The sequence below is a fragment of the Cicer arietinum genome, chromosome 1 (assembly GCF_000331145.2).
Source record: "Cicer arietinum cultivar CDC Frontier isolate Library 1 chromosome 1, Cicar.CDCFrontier_v2.0, whole genome shotgun sequence".
NCBI classification, from domain to species: domain Eukaryota; kingdom Viridiplantae; phylum Streptophyta; class Magnoliopsida; order Fabales; family Fabaceae; genus Cicer; species Cicer arietinum.
Genome location: NC_021160.2, coordinates 44,938,956 through 44,954,892, shown reverse-complemented (window position 1 = coordinate 44,954,892; position 15,937 = coordinate 44,938,956). Strand labels below are relative to the sequence as shown.

At 25.9% G+C, this 15,937-nt stretch overlaps 1 protein-coding gene across 1 annotated transcript; it reads right to left on the bottom strand.

The window, feature by feature from the left end:
* Positions 1-12,896: 12,896 nt before the first annotated feature.
* Positions 12,897-14,554, bottom strand: LOC101498887 (AAA-ATPase At3g50940-like). The gene is made up of 2 exons (XM_004488976.4): positions 13,505-14,554; positions 12,897-13,384 (listed from the first exon to the last, which is right to left on the bottom strand). Exons 1-2 carry the CDS (start codon positions 14,450-14,452, stop codon positions 12,968-12,970), a joined length of 1,365 nt encoding a protein of 454 aa, XP_004489033.1. The 5' UTR covers positions 14,453-14,554; the 3' UTR covers positions 12,897-12,967.
* Positions 14,555-15,937: the final 1,383 nt, after the last annotated feature.

Below are 15,937 nucleotides of genomic sequence, written 5' to 3'. Positions count from 1 at the left end.
TAAAATAGAGAAGAAAAAAAAATTATTATTGTGTTTAACAAGAGTGCAATTTTGTTATTACTTATCTTCAGATGCAATGAATAAATTAAAATTACGTAGTTTTTTAATAGAAAATTTTTGTTGATTGTTTTTAAATAATTTATTTTGTTGTTGAAAAAAAAGTTGTTTTAACGAAATATAATAAGTTTGTTTGATTTGAATAATTATTTGAAAATGTGAGTTTTAAGACTACTATGTTGTACAACTTATATCGTAAAAGGATTAAAAAGATGTTACATTTAGTTAATCTGTTTCAGAGTAGTTTTATTATTTTTATTATAAGAAGAAATTTTATAACCATCAAGTTGTACAACTTGTGCCTTAAAAACTCAAAGTTTAAAAAAATATCAATCTAATTAATTAAAGTTAAAATATTACTATATAAATAAATTATAACTTTAAAAATAATAAATTTGAAAATATTTAAATCATTTTTATTTTTAATGAGATTCATAGGTTACAAAAATGACTGGTATTACCGAGATAGTTCTCTCAATAACTACTCGATAATGACTCACAAGTCAAAACTAAAAATAGGGTTGGCTTCTAACTAAGGCATGAGAACTTGTTTCATGATATTAAAAACTTATTGAAAAATACAATTTAAATAATTAAAAATGATTTTAAGAAAAATAGCATAATATTAAGAATTTAATTGATATGCAATATCAATGTAGAATAGTTTTACACCGACGTTCCATTAGAGTTATCTAATTTGTCATGTCATACTATAAAAGTGAAGTGAAATTTAACGATATGACATAATACAAAATTATATTAGATGTCAGTGTAAAATAGATATATGTCTCTATGATACATTGGAAGGTAAAGCATGATATTTTTATTGAGTGCAATTGGTAATAGAATACAATATTCTTATAAATAATTTTTACATCGACATCCAATCAAAATTTATCATCTTGCCACATCCTATTTTAATTTAAAAATTATAAAATATTTAAGCTATACCTGTTTATTTGGAGGCATTACATCGATCTCCAATATGACATTTTTTAAAATAGTCATACATAGAATGCACATACCTATCTGATTATCTTCATATGATAGAAATACACCAATTAAATAAAATCACAATTCAACTCAAATTACAACCATAAATACCACCCCAACTATCGAAGAACATGAAGTCTTACTTTCGAACTAACGTGTAAGAAGGAGTTGATTATAATTAAATTACGTACTACCTTAGAATAATGATGCGAATCAACATGATAACTATGGTTAGCTTTTTCAAATGATTTTTTTAATAAAATTGTATGAGTATCTCTAAGTTAATAATTGTTTTAATCTTTCTACCACATAAATTGATGACTCTAATTTCTAGGAAATGTAAAATTTTGTATTGTTAGAATTTTTTTAATATCCTTACTTTTTTAAAATAATTCAATCGTGTTTTTTTATAATTAATCTACCATACTTTTTATACTTAATAAAAAGTAGGGATGATAATAGGTTAGGTCGTCCGTCAGAGGTCTATTACCTGACCTACTTATGGTCTAGTCTGACCTGATCTATTTAATAAAAATGTTAGATTCAAACTATTTTTAAAGCTTATTTATTTAAATAGGTCAGACCCAGACTTATAAAAAAACCTATTAAACCTGACAAACCGACCTATATATAATTTATTAATATTATTTTTTATTAATAATATTATTTTCTATTTTAAAGTCTATCAATTAGGCAACCACTCAGTAGTCGTTCCATATTCCATAGCGATTCCATATCCGATAGTCGTTCCATATTCGGTAACCGTTTAATTAGACAATCACTCAGTAGTCGTTTCATATTTGTTTGAGAGGTAATAATTGGTGCATTTGTTTCAGAAAAAAAAAATCTATTATTTGAAACTAAAAATCATTTTTTAGAGTTTAAAGAATGTTTATTTCAGATTTTTTTTAAAATCATTTTGTTAGAAAAATCATTTTTTGTTTAATATATATAGATATGTACATTGGTATTGGTATGTGGAGAGTATCATGTGGTATGTGTAGAGCAACATCATGTAAATTGGTATGGAAAGAGGATAGAATTTGTAGCTTAATATGTGTATAGTAACTAATTATGGATTCATTTTGTTTTTTTGTAAGGTTGTTGCAGTGAATCTTTGTTAGTTATTATTTTATTAGATTTGATTATAATTTTATTAGTTTCCCTTTTATATAAAGACATAGTTTAGCCTATTTAAGAAAAATGTAAAATATAACATTTAAATATTTTAATGTGAATAAAGCTTTTTAATAGGCTTTCAGGCCAGACAAGACTTTTACAAAGGTCAGACCAGACCGGAAAAAAAAAAGCCTAATTTAGATTGTATGTCAGACTTAGGCCTAAAAAATTAATCGTAGGACAGACTCAAATATTTCAAAAGTTTGACCTGATAGAAAGTCACTTTCCCATGCTATGATATGCCCTTGCGTTGGTAAACATTTTTTTCTAAATGTTTTTTAATAAATATTTGTAGGAGTTCGTATTTTTTGATGTGGCCATCCACTGTATTTTTTATTCATTAATTTTATAATAATATAAATAAATAAAATAATAATAATAATTAAAAAGTAAAAATAAAAATTCAAAAGAAATTACATATTACTGGTGTCCTCTAAATCAAATTAAGGATGTCCTTGACTACTAGGAATACCTTAACAACGTCTATTTGTGTTTATTCTGTTTCTTCCTTATCTGCGTCGTCAAAGCTTGAGTAATGGCGCAAAGGTTGAGGAGAATTGTAAAAAATTTATTAACATTTATTTACTTTTTTAAATACAAAACATAAATATTAGATTTCTAATGCAAAATAAATTTAGCCCTTAAAATAATTAGGTATAACCATTGTTGTTAAGAAGAAGAGTTTTAAGTTTCTATATTATTGGTTCTACAAAGTTTTTACTCTTCTACTATAAATGGTATATATAGAAATTAGGTGAGAAGTTTAGAGATCAACAACCTATTTATAAATATTATACCATCATGAATGCATCAAATATTCTTTATCACTATCATAATATAGATTAAATTTATAGGGTTTTATTTGCATAACTCATCAATTGCTACCATCAAGCTATGACCTTTTATATATATAATTCATGAACCACTATCATCAAGAGGATATCCAATAGTTTGGATGACCTATTATATTCTCCCACTTGATTAAAACAATCAACTCAATAGTCAATTCTAAAATTTCTTCAAGAAATGATCATGTGAATCATAGCAATAGTTCATCTTATACTGAGTATTATCATCTATATATTACAACATGTTCCGTTTCTCAAGTATTATACTTAATATGACAATAAAACTTAATGAATAAATCTAATATTTATTCTTGGTCCATAAATGAAATATATTTTTTGAAAAATTATAGTGCACATGAATGATAATATATCAAAATGTAAGAGTTTTATTAATAAATTGCATGTATACAATCATAAAGTGAAACAAAATCTAATTTTCTCTACATGATCCTTGAATATTATTGGTGGTATGTCCTTAATCAAAAGATCAACAATCATCAAATGAACGCTAATGTGTTTCATGACCACTACTTCATCTTAAACTCTTTCTCTAATGGTCAAATACTTAATATCGATATCTTTGCTTCGACTTCCACTTTTGTTGTTCTTAGCCATAAAGACAACAACTATAAATTATGTATAAAATTTTCAAAGGTATGAAAATAAGATCTATGATTCTAAGCCCTGAAATAAAACTCTTAAGCCATACACCTTGAGAGGTAGCCTCAAAACAAGAGACACATAAGCTTTCATTCAAAATCTCTCTAGAACCTTATTGATATAGGCCTCGTGTGATAGACCTAAAATAGCTCGAAGTCTATCTCTATGAATCTTAATGTCAATTTCATAAGATGTTTCACTCATATTCCTCATATAAATTTTTTTAGAGAGAAATTGTTTAATGAAACAAGTATAATATGATCTTCTGGTATATGCATTGATACATGAAATTTTCAGTTGAGACAAAATCTCAATTTAATGTTTTGATGAAAACAAACAAAAAGTTAATTAAGAATGTTAGTTATGATTCTAAATGTTATGTTAATTTAACTTGTGCTTTTGAGTGTATTAATTTAAAGATAGAATTTAAACAAAACAAAGAAATCAACATAAAAAGACAAGAAAAGAGAACATTCTTAACAAAATCTGAAAAACGGAGAATGTTCTCCAGTTTCAAGAATGATCAACACAGCTCTTAGATCAATCAATCTCCATTAATTAAAAGAAGTTTTAGCCTCTGGATTTTACATCAATATCATCAACACTTGGCAAGGAACAAACTGAGATAATCAGATTCAAAGAAACTACTCGAATCACAAAGAGAGAAGATCACGAATTAGCAAGACCAGACATATCTGAACATTCTCCAACTTGACTGTCAAGAACGAAAATCGTTCTGGACAATAGTCTAAAAAACGAAGAATGTTCTGGTTTTGACAGCATTGATCCAAGAACATTTTGGTTTACAAAGAACAAAGACTTCTTTAATTTACGATTGATTTGGGCTACGAAAATACATCAATCTCCATTAGTTAAAAGAAGTTTTAGCCTCTGGATTTTACATCAATATCATCAACACTTGGCAAGGAACAAACTAAGATAATCAGATTCAAAGAAAACTACTCGAATCACAAAGAGACAAGATCACGAATTAGCAAGACCAGACATATCTAAACATTCTCCAGCTTGACTATCAAGAACGAAGATCGTTCTGGACAACAGTCTGAAAACGAAGAATGTTCTGATTTTGACAGCATTGATCCAAGAACATTCTGGTTTACAAAGAACAAAGACTTATTTAATTTACGATTGATTTTGGCTGCGAAAATACATCAATCTCCATGAATTAAAAGAAGTTTTAGCCTCTGGATTTTACATCAATATCATCAACATTTGGCAAGGAACAAACTGAGATAATCAGATTCAAAGAAACTACTTGAATCACAAAGAGAGAAGATCACAAATTAGCAAGACCATGCATATCTAAACATTCTCTAGCTTGACTGTCAAGAATGAAGATCGTTCTGGACAACAGTCTGAAAAACGAAGAATGTTCTGGTTTTGACAACATTGATCCAAGAACATTCTGGTTTACAAAGAACAAAGACTTCTTTAATTTACGATTGATTTGGGCTACGAAAATACATCAATCTACATTGCAAATCACCAGTATTCATTACAAAGGAACATTATTATATATTGAAGATCATTTTGGACAGATTATTTCCATAAGATCAACAAAAAGCAAAACAATGCATCAAAAATAAAAAGCAAGACTAATCCTCAAAGTTGATGGCTAAAGTAAGCAAGTACAAACTGGATATAAATGATAAAGTCCATGCATCACTGACACACGTACAAAACAGAAAAGCTTGGCACGCAACAACTGTTAGAATTGTCAAAATCCAGCAATCACTCAAAACAGAAATGAAGAACGTTCTTCGTTTTCACAGCTTTGGAAGAGCAAAATTTGTTGTAGTTTAAGATTGATCTGGGCTACAAAAGTATATCTATCTACACTACAAAACATCAGTATTCATCACAGAGAAAGTTAATAATCTACACAAGATTGTTTTGGATAGATTCGATCAAATAGGATCAACAAAGGCAAAACAAAACATCAAGATCAATCTCCAAATTGATGAGCTATGAGAAAGGACAACCATGACAACAAGGACAATGCTGCTCACCTTTTCGCATAAAGCACATCATGTTTCTGAGACAAAGGACTGACACATAACAACTGTCAAAGTTCAACACGCAAACAAAACAAGAAACGAAGAATGTTCTTGTTTTTACAAAAGAACATTCTGGTTTTAATTCTTTTTTAAAAAAGCATAATTAAAACAAATAATTTTCCACAGTCTAAACCAGATATTAAAGAGTATCAAGACTGCTCAAATCATTGATGAAATCAAGAACTCGAGATCAATAACCAAAGGTGGAAAACAGCCTCAAGATTGATCTCCAAATTGATGAGTTGTCAATAAGGACACAAGTACATTGTACTTACAATATTCTGCAGAAAGTTTTGCATAAACCTGACTCAAAACAGTGCCAACTGACATGTGATAACCCACTTACTCACTAATTCACTTTTTCCATGAAACCCAAAAATGCAAGAACGTTCTTTGTTTTGTCAAGAACGTTCTGGACAACAAATGAACATATGTTTAATTGCTTTAAAATATATCTGACACTAAAGAAGTGTGTCCAACGGATATATTCATTTTAAACTGAATATTCAAAGCCTTTTAACATCTATAAATTGAAGATCAATTGGAAGATGAAGGCAAGAGTTCAATTTACAAATCTACCAGCACTTGTTCAAGTAACAAGTCAAAAAAACTCTTCAAGCAAACTCCAGCTTTCTTCACTATATCTTTGGATCATTATATACTGAGTTTGTCTTTCATTTATCTCAAATAAATGTTGAGAAGTTTCAAGATCCCAAACACTTTTATCATACACAACATTTGTAACTCAAGTCTATCTTTTATGTTAGATTGAGTGTGTTTGTAAAAATTATTTCAAGGCTGAAAGGTGATTGAAATAATTCTTTATAGGTTGAAAGGTGAAGATTGTAACAGATCAAGGTTGATCTGGATTGGTGGTGTAAAAACCAAGAATATTTTTCGTTTTGAACTCTTAGCGAAAAATCTTACGGTTGTGAGGACTGGACGTAACCCGAATTGGGTGAACCAGGATATATCTATGTGTGATATCTCTTCCCTTATCTATTTACTTTCATTCTGTTTGATTATCAAGTTAAATAGATAAGTTAAATTGTTGATTTAACTAACCAAGAACGTTTTTCGTTTTCTGGTCAGAAACCAAGAACGTTCTTCATTTTCTGTTTTTCACAACCAAACTCAATCTTGTGTTATTTTCTTAAGTTTTTAACAGAAAATTTTAAATAGGAACATTTGATATGTTTTTAACAGAAAAATTTAAATAGGAACATTTGATGTGGCTAGTCCCTATTTTTAAATTTGGGAATTGTTTGTCTTCAATCTTTAGTAGTTCAATTTGATATGTTTTCAACCCGGTTTTCTCCCGATTCATTTTATAAGTTTCAAATATCAATTGATACGTTTTAAATCACCGAAAACACAAAAAATCAATAAATGAAAGATTTTTTTATGATATTTTTGAAATAAAATGTTCTAAAACTCATAATCTAAACAAAAACATAAAATACTCGAAATTAAAAAAACAAAAGAACCAACAAAATATAGGCAATCATGGCTCTTATACCAAATGTAAGAAATATTACTAATATTTATTTGTTTTACTGAAAATAAAACAAAAATATTAGTCACCAAATGCAACATAAATTTCTAAGCTTTTAGTCTGGAGTTTTTTCTTCTTAAATCTCCATTTTTATATGAAAATGATTCTCGTAATTCAAAATTTAACTAAAAAATTATTATTAAAGTCTAATCAAATATTATTTTAGTTAGGGTTTATAAGTTCTCTAATCACAATTTGTCCTTTACTACAACTCACGAACTACCTCAATGCAATTAGGTATATTGTGTGCGAAACAAAATAATTTATTTATCATTAATAGGTTAAAATAGTTAATACCAGATTTGATCTTTGCATGTTTTGTTTTTGTTTTAACTATTTTAAAGTTTAGTTTTGATACATTGTCAATGTAAAAAGTTTTATATAGTTAGTATATCAAAACCATTCAAAAAAATTATAAAATTTAACAATTATGATAAAAAATTAAATAAACAATAATTTAATAATTATTATTGATTGATAATGTAAAAAACTGAAAATGTAAAGTTCAGTAATGTTTTCAGATTTATAGAGTTTTTAAATTAATTTCCACATAGAACATTCTAAATACAGTAAAATAAAGATAAATAATAATAATTTTAATAATAATAATAATAACAATAATAATAATAATAACAATAATAAAATACATTAATAAATAATAATAATTTTAATAATATTCTAAATTTTAATAAAAATAATAATAGTAATAACAATAATAAAGTAGATTATATTAATAAAATAAAATTTTTTAAATTGAACCAATAAAATACATTAAATTAAAAAAAAAATATAGAAAATTGAAGGAAAAAATACATCAAATTTATATTTTATCATTATTATTATTATTATTATTATTATTATTATTATTTTCATTAAATTTTATTTATTAAGAAAAATAGGAGGAATTTGTTATAATAATGTGCCAAAAGAGGAGGAAGTTGATACATTACTAATTTAACATCAATATGCAATCTATTTTATCGGCAAAATATCAGGAACACCTTATTTATTTTGACACATTGTTATAACAACGTCCTCCTATTTGTTTGTTTTGTCAAATTATTATAACAACTTCATTCGTTTTGGCAAATTATTATAACAACTTCCTCCTCCGACACATTATTATAACAAATTCCTCCTATTTTTCTTATCTAATAAATAAAAATTAATGAAAATAATAATAATAATAATAATAATAATAATAATAAAATATAAATTTGATGTATTTTTTCCTTCAATTTTCTGTATTTTTTTTTTAATTTAACGTATTTTATTGGTTCAATTTAATTAATTTTATTTTATTAATATAATCTACTTTATTATTATTATTATTATTATTACTATTATTATTTTTATTAAAATTTAAAATATTATTAAAATTATTATTATTTATTAATGTATTTTATTATTGTTATTATTATTATTATTATTAAAATTATTATTCTTATTATTATAAAAATTTATAATATTATTAAATTTATTATTATTATTTTTCATTATAGTATTTTGATTTTTTAAATGTTTTAATTATTTTTAAATTATTCAAATAATAAAAATAATTAATAACAAATACTATTAAATGGTAAAAAAGAAATTGTCATAGTACAGGGTCGCATCTCCAGGATGCGACTGTTAAAATGAAAAAAAAAAAAAAATCTCCTTCAGGAAGTCGCATCCCGATGTTGCGATGAACAACTGAGACAAAAAAATAGAGCATTTCTGTATATTTTTTTTTAAGCTAAGAGATTTTGAGATTAAAAATTCAAAAGAAGGATATATATATCAAAAACCCCATTTTAAATACAAAGAGGTATAGATAAATATTGTGTACCATCTAAAAACATTTAATATTTTCAAAAATAAATGATGTGTGCAATTTAAAAGCATGTTCTTCTTTTTTTTTTTTGGTAAAAAAAAAGGTGCTATTTGGTCAAACCTTAGTATGTAAAAACATTTATTATTTTCAAAAATAAAATTTAAAAAAACATTTATTAGGATTTAATTTATATGTACTAATAATATATACTATCAGTATTATATTGTTAGCTAATATTTGACTTTTACCATAACTATCTTTAAAATTATATCAATGAATAATTGCAGTATGTTAATAATACAAAAAATTTATACTAATGTTGCATGATAATTAAACTCTAATTATTAATAGTTTAAAAATTAAAAAAAATATTAATTATTAATTCGAGGTTTCTAAAAAAAAAAATTAATTATTATACTATCTCCCCTAGAAATCTCAATAAATACCCTCTTTTAGGAATCGTTTTTTCATCATCATCTTTCAAAACATGGCTTCCGGCATCAACCGTGTGTATTTTTTAATTGCAATTCTATGCATTTCTTCTGTTTTGACTTTAGGTAACAAATTTCTCATTCTATAACTATTTTTTATGTATTTTCCATGGTCTAATTTATCATAGAAACATTTCTCTATAATCATTTTTTTATTAGAATATTATTTTCCTTTTATTTTCAAATTAAGATTGTTGGTAGTTAAAAGAATATCCTATGTTTTTTCCTCTTAAAAAAACAAGATTTTGAATAATTTGAAGAAATTGAAAAGTAGATATGTATACAATTTCTGAACAATATTGTACTGATTGTAGGAGAAGCAACGGAACCAGCAAATGGTGAATGGCTTTACTGCATTGGGAAAGGTCCATGTCCAAATAATGATGAAGGATGTAATTCTTATTGTTTACATACCAGTTTTCCTATGGGTGGCAAGTGTAATACAAATGGTCTATGTTGCTGCATCGGATGATAATTATACCTAGATTCAACTGTTTCCTACGAATAGTGTTTATGACCGGTGGAAAAATAAAAATACATTGATTTCAATTTTAAATCATATCTCTTTATAATTTATTTTTAATATTTTCGATGTGTTATATTAAGTAATAATCGACGATATATATATATAAATAATTTTAAATGACTAAATTTATATGTGTTATTCTTTAATAAAACGAAATCTCACGTGTCACTCTTTTTATAAATATGTCATATTTATTTTTATATTGGTTATAAATTTAAAATTTATTTTAATAATAAATCAAAATTCAAATTATAAACATATTTAAAGTGGTAATTACATACATTTGCTAAAAAATATGGGATTATTCGGTATTTAAAAGGATTTTAAATAATATGAAAGAACATAATAAGGGAGAGAGAGAGATTTAAGCTCAACTACACTGATAGAAATTATTAATTTGAAAGCATTTTTTTTACAAGCAATTTGAAAGCATTTTTTTTACAAGCAATTTGAAAGCATGTTAATAATGATTCCGTGTCTTTGGTGGTTTGAATTGAATATTTTCAATTATGTATTTATGTGTCAGATTGAGTTGATTTTCTATAATTAAGACATTTTTTCAAATATAGTGACAGCATTTATTTCATTAAGGTAGGTTATTTTAAAAAATAGAAAATCCTTATGATTTATCCTAATTAATAATAATATTTATTTATTTCCTAAAAGTTTACCCCTATAAATAAGAGAATGAATAGCCTAGAAATAATAAGGAGATTGAAAAAGTTTTTGGTCAGTTTTCTGTTAATTTATTTGTATTATTATAATATAGTAAACGAACACATACAAAGTCATTTTAAAATTTGAATAATCAATATGAATTGATTTGAAAATACAGATTAAAAATAAATTTGAATTTTTTTTTAGAATTAAAGGTGATTTTTCTTATAGAGATAAAAAATAAAGTATTAAAATTTTATAAAAAGTAAAAATTTATTTAATATGTTGTTTTTTTTTATTGTTTTTGTGTATTGCAAAATGGGTAAGTTTTTTATTAACTTATTTATATTATTATAATACTCTAAACGCACAAATACAAAATTATTTCAAAATTTGAATATAAATATAAGTTGACTTGAAAACACATACTAAAAACAAAATTTAATTTAAACAAAAAAATAAAAATGATTTTTTTTATAGAGACTAAAAGTAAAACATTTAAATTTTATAAGAGCTAAAAATTTATTTAAACTTTAATATTTTTTGTCTTATTATTGTCTATGTAGAATATATGTACGTGGCTTTGCATGAAATTTACCGTAAACTAAATAATTTTGAAAAATATCCCCTCACTTATTTTTGTTATTTCAATGACATTGTAGTATAAATTGGAACCAAAGAAAATCAGAATCAAGAGGAGGTGTTTTCTCATTTGAATTTGTTTTACAACAGAATGAAGCCATTGGTTGGAAAAAATGAAGCAAATCATAACACATGAGAGATATCTGAGTTTTTATATTACGATACATACGTTATAATTTTTATATTTAAAAGAGATATCTTAGTAAATATAATAGCCATAGCAATATAAAATTGGATCAACGTTATCTTTAATTTAATTTAATTTCTTTATTTTTTTTTTACTAGAAGGGCAATAAAATTTAAAAACATTAAAAAAATCGTTCATATGGTTTATAGGTGAATAAAAAGCCATAAAAATAATTTAAAATCATTTAAAGTTGAGAGATTTGCGGGAGAAAAAAGAACTGTAAAAATCATTTAAAATCTATCTTCTCCTATTGAACCAATCACAACTATTAAAATTTTATCTTTCCCTCCTCTATTAAAATTCTCCATCTCCCTTCCCCTTTCTTGAACCAAATAAACTCTAAGCGAACGCTTATGAAAAAACGTACAACGAATTAGGCTCACATTCGGATGGTGTTATGGTCGGTGTTAGGACAAACACAACAATTTGAGAGAAAGGCAAGTGTGGGTACAAAGATTTGGGCATATTATTTAGGGACACACAAAAGATAAAAGAAGAAACAATTAAATATATAATGTGTATTTTTAAAATAGTTAAATGATATATTTTTTTATGTGCCAAATAATATTTATTTGGAGTTTGATCACCTAAATATTTTTCACAATTTCGACACTAAAGGATTGTTTTCTTGTTGAGTTGGCGGTTATAATGGTGACCAAACATTGTACAATAAAAATCCACACTACCAATATTGCCCACCAATGATACCAATGACTCATCTAAAAAATATTAGGACCTGAACCAAGAGCAGCCATTGGAGTAATGCTCTACAATTAAGAGGTACTTTGGGATATAGTTGTAACCTTTAGATAGATCTACCTATAAGAACTTTTAACTCCAAATGGTAGCTTATCTTGAAATCTCTATTGCTCCTCCATGAGACTTGTGTGAAGGCTACAAAGAGTAAAACGCTACTCACAAAATTGAATTAATATAATGATTTGTATGCAAGTGCACCATGTCATTTACCTTAGTCTCTTCATAAAACCTTTCTTGCATTTGCATACCTTGAAATTATCTTTTTGTATTAGCCATTGTCCTACTAGATGTATAAGAAAATTTGACATTTATAAAAACAATAATAAAGAAAATATTTTTATATTTGAAATATATCTTAAATAGAGTCATCTTTATTTTCAACTTCTAAATCTTTTCTCTTTTTAATATATTAATTCCTTTGTCAAAATGAAGAAACAAAGAGAGACAATTAGTTTCAAAAAATTTATCAAAATAAAAATAACATAGGTTAATGTTGCCTTGTACAGAACCAAACATGACCTATATATTTTCTATACTTAGTTCATCATCTTCTTTGACATTTTCTTCATTCTTAATCTCTTCCTTGACCATTTTCTTGTCTTCAAGGAATTTGATAAGGTCTTGCAGGCATTCAGTGGCATCACCAACCTTTGTAAGCACTTCTGCAATTTCAGCTGGAGTAACTTGAACTTGTCCAAGAAGCACTTCAATCTTTTCAAAGAGTTCATGTTGAGTGATGTCAAGGTAGTTGATGACCAATTGTTTAAAAGCAGAGAAGTTGCAATATGACAAATGAATTTGTTTGTCCATTCTTCCAGGCCTTAACAGAGCAGGATCAAGCCTGTCTTTATGATTTGTTGTGAAAACAATTATGTGTTCCTCTCCACAACATGACCATAGACCATCTACAGCATTCAATAGTCCTGAAAGTGTCACCTATTTCAAGTAGTCCATGGATAATCCAAATCCATTTAGCATGGTATAAGAGTTATATTAAAGATAACATGACTCAAATTCATAAGCATACATAAAAAATGAAAGATAAAAATGCAATACCTTATTTTGTCCATTATCAACAACTTCTTCACCATCTTCTCTGTTATGCAAGTTTATAGTACAATCAATATCTTCAATGACAAGTATAGAACGGTTAGACATGCCAAGAACCAATTGCCTCAAACACCTATTATCACCTACTTGAGTGAGATCCAAATCATATATATCATAATTAAGATAATTAGCCATAGATGCAATCAAACTTGATTTTCCAGTACCAGGAGGACCATACAACAAGTAACCACGTTTCCAAGCTTTTCCTGTTTTTCTATAAAACTCTTTAGCCTTCACAAAATTATCCAAATCATTGACAATATCTCTTTGAAGCTCTTCATCAATTGCAAGAGTTTTGAAACTCATTGGATGATTAAACTTAACAGGTTCATTACACCAAGAATAATATTCATTTGAGTGAATCTTAATTTCCATGCTTCCTTGTTTAACTTCCCTTGCCTTTTCCATCACGTAAGGTAAATATGAATTGAAGACTTTGTTCTTGTGTTTTTTGTGGAAAGTAAGCTCATAGGATCTTATCTCTGACAATGGAGAAGAGTTATTATCATAATGTCGAATTCGAGACGAATCAACTTGTATGCAAATTAGTTTCCACTTAACTCTAACACCTTCAAATTTATCACTTATTTCTTCATCTCTATCTATGTTGAATGCAAGGTTTTTATGATCCTCTGATTTACTTACTTTAACTCTTTCTGCTAAGATGGTTGCTTTAGTTCCAAGATAGGCTTCGGCAGCCTCGAAAACTTGGTTTCTTGCCATGCCTTGAAATTCTTCGATGACAACGGTGAATTGAACGGAGAATTGGCGAAAAAGATGAGCAATTCCGGAGTGAAGAAAAGCTATAAGCTCATGAGGAATGATTTCATTGGTGATGGTTCGCATAAGTACTATAGAGGTCATTGCTGATACAAGTTGCTTTGTGTCCACCATTCTTGAGATCTCAGTCTTTTGATTTTTATTTTTATTTTTTTTATTTTTATTTTTCTAAATCAAAATGTGAGGTTTTCAATTGCTATGTATTGCACATACCAACTTTATTGACGCCAGTGAATTCGGATCCTGAAAACCAACAAATTTATACTAAAATGTCATTTTCAATTATGTGTCAGATTGAATTGACTTTCTATAATTAAGACATTTATTCAAATATAGTGACACCATTTATTTCATTAAGGTAGGTTATTTTAAAAAATAGAAAAATCCTTATGATTTATTCTAATTAATAATAATATATATTTATTTCCTAAAAGTTTACCCCTATAAATAAGAGAATGAATAGCCTAGAAAGAATAAGGAGATTGGAAAAAGTTTTTGGTCAGTTTTTTGTTAATTTATTTGTATTATTATAATATAATAAACGAACACACACAAAGTCATTTATTTGATGTGTTGTTTCTTATTGTTTTTGTGTATCGCAAAATGGGTAAGTTTTTTATTAATTTATTTATATTATTATAATATTTTAAACGCACAAATACAAAATTATTTCAAAATTTGAATATAAATATAAGTCGACTTGAAAACACATATTAAAAACAAAATTAAATTTAAACAAAAAAATAAAGATGATTTTTTTTATAAAAACTAAAAGTAAAAGATTTAAATTTTATAAGAGCTAAAAATTTATTTAATCTTTAATTTTTTTGTCTTATTATTGTCCATGTAGAATATATGTACGTGGCTTTGCATGAAATTTACTGTAAAGTAAATAATTTAAAAAAATATTCCCTCACTTATTTAAATTAAATAATTTTTTTATATATTTTTCAAATTTTTTTGAGATAAAATAATTATAATTTTTATATAATTAATAATAAGCAACTATTTTTATCAGATGACTAGAATGTTAATATATTTCTTACTCATCGTCGATAGTCAGTTCTCGAATTTGATTTTCAATTCAAGATTAAAGTTTTTAGATTTTACCGATTAATTTTTTTATAAATAAATTATTAAAAAGATAACTAAATTATTTTTAATTTAAATTAATCTTACCACAAAGAACCAAACTGTTTTGACTTTTGCTCTTTTCTAGAAAAACCGTCCCTGGGTATGCCTCTTAGATGCAAAAGGGAAAAACATTATTAACATAGGGATAAAGATGAATGTGAACACTGAGGAGATTAGGGAAATAAATAAAAAATTTATAGTAGAAAACAAAAAATTAAAACATACTTATAAGGCAATAATTAATGACATTGTAGTATAAATTGGAACCAAAGAAAATCAGAATTAAGAGGAGGTGTTTTCTCATTTGAATTTGTTTTACAACAGAATGAAGCCATTGGTTGGAAAAAAGGAAGCAAATCATAACACATGAGAGATATCTGAGTTTTTATATTACGATACATACGTTAGAATTTTTATATTTAAAAGAGATATCTTAGTAAATATAATAGCCATAGCAATATAAAA